Source organism: Durio zibethinus, chromosome 2, assembly GCF_047325235.1.
Source record: "Durio zibethinus cultivar Kanyao isolate XHJ-2024 chromosome 2, ASM4732523v1, whole genome shotgun sequence".
Taxonomy (NCBI): Eukaryota; Viridiplantae; Streptophyta; class Magnoliopsida; order Malvales; family Malvaceae; genus Durio; species Durio zibethinus.
In genome coordinates this window covers 30,373,643-30,377,585 of record NC_143163.1, presented here as the reverse complement: position 1 = coordinate 30,377,585, position 3,943 = coordinate 30,373,643, and the positions used below count along the sequence as shown (strand labels likewise).

The window sequence follows — 3,943 nt, the reverse complement described above, 5'->3', positions numbered from 1 at the left end:
AATATTTTCAATAATTCATCAAATAAATATTGAAAAAACTCAATCACACATTTAAAAATCCAAATAACTTATAAAACTCAAAATCAACAAATATGTAAAAAGCAAAAAACAACAAAATTTGGACTTCATTAAAGAAACGAAGAAGACAAATAAAAAAAATCTCATTAAAGAATTCAAGAGATCAAAAGTAATTATGGAAAAAAAGAATTCACCAAACTAAGGACCCAAAAAACCAGAGAAGAATGAAATGAAAAGAAACAAACAATCAAACATATAAATATTGATCAACGCAAAAATCCATGCTGATTGAAATGCTTGCACCAAATTTACCCATCAATGGCAAGATTAAGACTGATCTTTTGCCTCCATTCTAACCGCAGCTGGACTTTGGCCTGATGTCCTTTCTACTTTTTACTTTTTCATTTTTTAAAAATTTTTCCCATTTCCCCCTCCAAAACTCTCTTCTACCTTTGGCTTTTTTTTGTCCTTTCTTTCACCCAATTGTCTCTTCCCTCCAGAAGTTTCGCTTCTATTTTTTTTTTCAATTATAACCGGTTAGTTTTACCCATCATTGTAAACATAAAATATAAAATAAAAACTTAAAAAGACAACAAATTAAAATATGACAATTGTCATAAAAACGGGGTCTTTATAAACAGTTGATGAACCATGAAAACTTAGAGATTTATTTCTATTATAGTTATTATAGAATAACTAAGTTGATGAACAATGAAATTTTAGATTATAGTTATAGATTTCCAAACCTTTGAGTCAAAATGTCAAATGACATGAATTTGGTAGTTTACCTAACCTTTCACATTCGTAACAGTCGACCTAACGGTCTATAACCTCGTAATTCAATCTTACTTGTGTTGGCCGAGCGCTTTACTTAAGTTACCTGCTACTTTTGCTATCAATTCATTGTCCCCTGCATTTCTATATAATAAACACTTCTGTATTGAACCATACCCTCGAAATTGAAGATACTTGTGCTTCTGATCAGAGAGTAAGTTCATTAAACCATGGCAAAGAGTGATGTGAAAGTTTTGGGTTCCTGGCCGAGCCCATATTCAATGAGGGCAAGGATTGCTCTCAACATCAAGTCTGTCAACTATGAGTATGTTGATGAGAGATTATGGGAAGGCAAAAGCGAGTTTCTTCTCAAATCAAACCCCGTTCACAAGAAAATCCCAGTCCTCATCCATGGTGATAAGCCCATCTGTGAGTCTCTCATTATTGTACAATACATCGACGAGACTTGGTCTTCTGGTCCTTCTATTCTTCCTTCTGACCCCTATGAAAGAGCCATCGCTCGTTTTTGGGCTGCATATCTTGACGAAAAGGTATATATAATTTGTTCTTACAAAACGGTATATATTTCACTGTTGAATAATGTAAATAAACAAGTTTTCTTTATGGGGTTAACTTTTTTCGTGTGCAGTGGTTCCCATCCATAAAAAGTATTGGTATCGCTCAAGAAGAGGATGCAAGGAAAGCAGCAATAGCTCAAGTGGAAGAAGGGTTGGTGCTGTTGGAAGAAGCATTTGGTAAGTGTGGCAAAGGGAAGCCTTTCTTTGGAGGGGATCAAATAGGGTACCTTGACATTGCATTTGGGTGCTTTTTGGGCTGGCTAAGAGCCACAGAGAAGATGAGCGGGATCAAGCTGCTTAGTGAATCCAAGACTCCTGCTCTGCTTAATTGGGCTGGCAGGTTCTGCTCCGACGCTACTGTGAAGGATGTTATGCCTGACACTGACAAGCTTGCGGCGTTCGGCAAGATGGTTATAGCCAAAGTAAGAGGTGCTGGAGCTGAAATTCATGGTTAAATTAGAAGATTTTGCTATATTATACTTCTTGAACTGAATTGTCTCTCATCCATGTGAAATTGGAATTAAATTAACAATGTTTGGAAAGCAAAATAATTAAGTAGCTTTCATATATTGGAAGTTACATTTCCACCCCACAGATCCTCATGTACCAAATAAATTTACAACAACCTTTTCCCAAATTATACCATGCCTTAATGACCCAAATATAGCTCTTAATGCTCAAGTATCCACTCAATAATGATTGCTCCAACACTAATGGCAATACCTTAGGGCAATACCTTAAAAGTTTAATGTAGCAACTCTAGAGATAAAAGACCTAAATCCGGAATAGGCCATCCAAGAATTCACTTCAGGGGTTAGACACGACCACTTCAAGTACTCTTTTACCGAAAACAAACCTGAGCAAATGTAGAAGCACTATGAGAGAGCTAGAAGTGTGCTGAAGGTAAAGAGTTCATAGCCGTAGACAGAAATAACAGACATGAATACTGCCCTGAATATTCTTTAGGTGATGGCAGATGGACTGAAATTCATAGTCAACGGTTTCATGATAACCGCCAATACTAGAACCAACCTCTAGGATAAAGGAATGGCAACCAAACCCAAATAAAACCCCTCACCAACAACTCAATCACCACCAACCAACACACCGAACCCTTAATGCCATCTTTTAAAAACCCACTTAAGCAAGACAACCGCTGAAAAGGCCAGAAAATCGACCCTCAGTAAAACAACATTGCAGTTATCATTCTACAAGGAGACACTCAACTAATGAGTGCATCGCCCTTCAAAAAGTGATTAACTAGCTAAAGGGCATCATTAACAGTCAATCAACTCACATTAACAGTCAATTAGCTCACTCTATCGAGTGATGAGATAATCTACATACTTGTCCGTCAAAAGATACACTCGTTCGCCAGCAAGGCGAGGGCTAATCAAGATTAACACAAGAGGCTCGCCAGGTGAAGGCAGTTGACAAGCACCCTATCCAAAGGGTAATCCATGTCACTATCAGTGTGATAGAAGATTAGGTGAACAGCAAGCCAAAGTGCAGATCCCACTTGCATAATGTTATGTCTATTGACTCAAGCCCTAAAAAGCTAAAGACAGAAGATTGGTGAGTAACATTCTCTGAATATGACATAAGCATCTTGGTCGACAATGGTAATGACCTTATTATAGTATCTACTACTGTATGTAACTTCCAAGTGAAAAGAATTTTGATGGATAGTGGAAGTGTAGTGGACTTCATTCAATATCAAGCCTTCAAGCAAATGGGATTTTCAAACAATAATATGCGGTCATTAGGACCTATCTTTAGGTTTGCTAACCAATATATTGTTGTGAAAGGATCTATTACTCTGCCAATCACCATTAAGGATGGTGAACATGAAAGGAATTAAACATCAATAATCAGAGTTAAAAGCAGTGAAATTTTAAAATTTTTAATTTTCTAAAACCAAGACCAATCAACAACATCATACAAACACACAATATATACAAACTATATAGGTTTCGGCTAAGGTATGTACCTTGTGTGCTGAAACTCTTTTTGTTCAAGGTGTTGATCTTTCAAATAGTTTCTCAAGCCAAAAGGTTACCCAAGTGTGCAACCTTTAACAGTGATCCACATGAACTCTTCTTATGAAAGAATTTTCTTTAAGGTAGGAAAGAACACAAATCACACTCTAGTTAGTGAGTACCTATAAAACCTCTTGTTTTCTTTCAAGTTTTTACTTAGACTTTCTCTTAGCTTATTTTTGCATCAAGTATGCCTTGTCTCTTACAAAAAGGGTGGCGGCTTAATGTTCTTTTTATAGAGGGACATTTGGCCAAGTTAGGTTAATGCGAGACATGTATATTTCCATACGTATTCCACGCTTGGCCAAATGCACCAAACAAGAAAAGTCTCTCTCTCTCTCTCTCTCTTGTTTTATTTCCTCTATCTTTTGGTCATACCAAAACCAAATTAAGTCTAACTTAATTTGTCCCAATTTTAATCTTTCACAATTGTGGTATTATGGTTCTTTAGCATGTTGGCAATAAACACAAGCATTGTAAGTCTTAGTATTCGGCTATTGATGAAACAAACTTTTTGACTTCATCACTAATTCA

At 36.3% G+C, this 3,943-nt stretch overlaps 1 protein-coding gene across 1 annotated transcript; it reads left to right on the top strand.

The window, feature by feature from the left end:
• Nucleotides 1–922: 922 nt before the first annotated feature.
• LOC111317397 (glutathione S-transferase U17-like) lies at nt 923–1,949 on the top strand. Its single transcript, XM_022919821.2, has 2 exons — nt 923–1,343; nt 1,442–1,949. Exons 1-2 carry the CDS (start codon nt 1,023–1,025, stop codon nt 1,823–1,825), a joined length of 705 nt encoding a protein of 234 aa, XP_022775556.1. The 5' UTR covers nt 923–1,022; the 3' UTR covers nt 1,826–1,949.
• Nucleotides 1,950–3,943: the final 1,994 nt, after the last annotated feature.

What these genes read in the sequence shown, in the direction of transcription:
- LOC111317397 (XM_022919821.2), top strand. Translation starts at nt 1,023, where the DNA reads ATGGCAAAGAGTGATGTGAAAGTTTTGGGTTCCTGGCCGAGCCCATAT. An exon ending in CTGCATATCTTGACGAAAAG is followed by an intron (nt 1,344 to 1,441) that starts GTATATATAATT and finishes TTTCGTGTGCAG; the next exon opens with TGGTTCCCATCCATAAAAAG.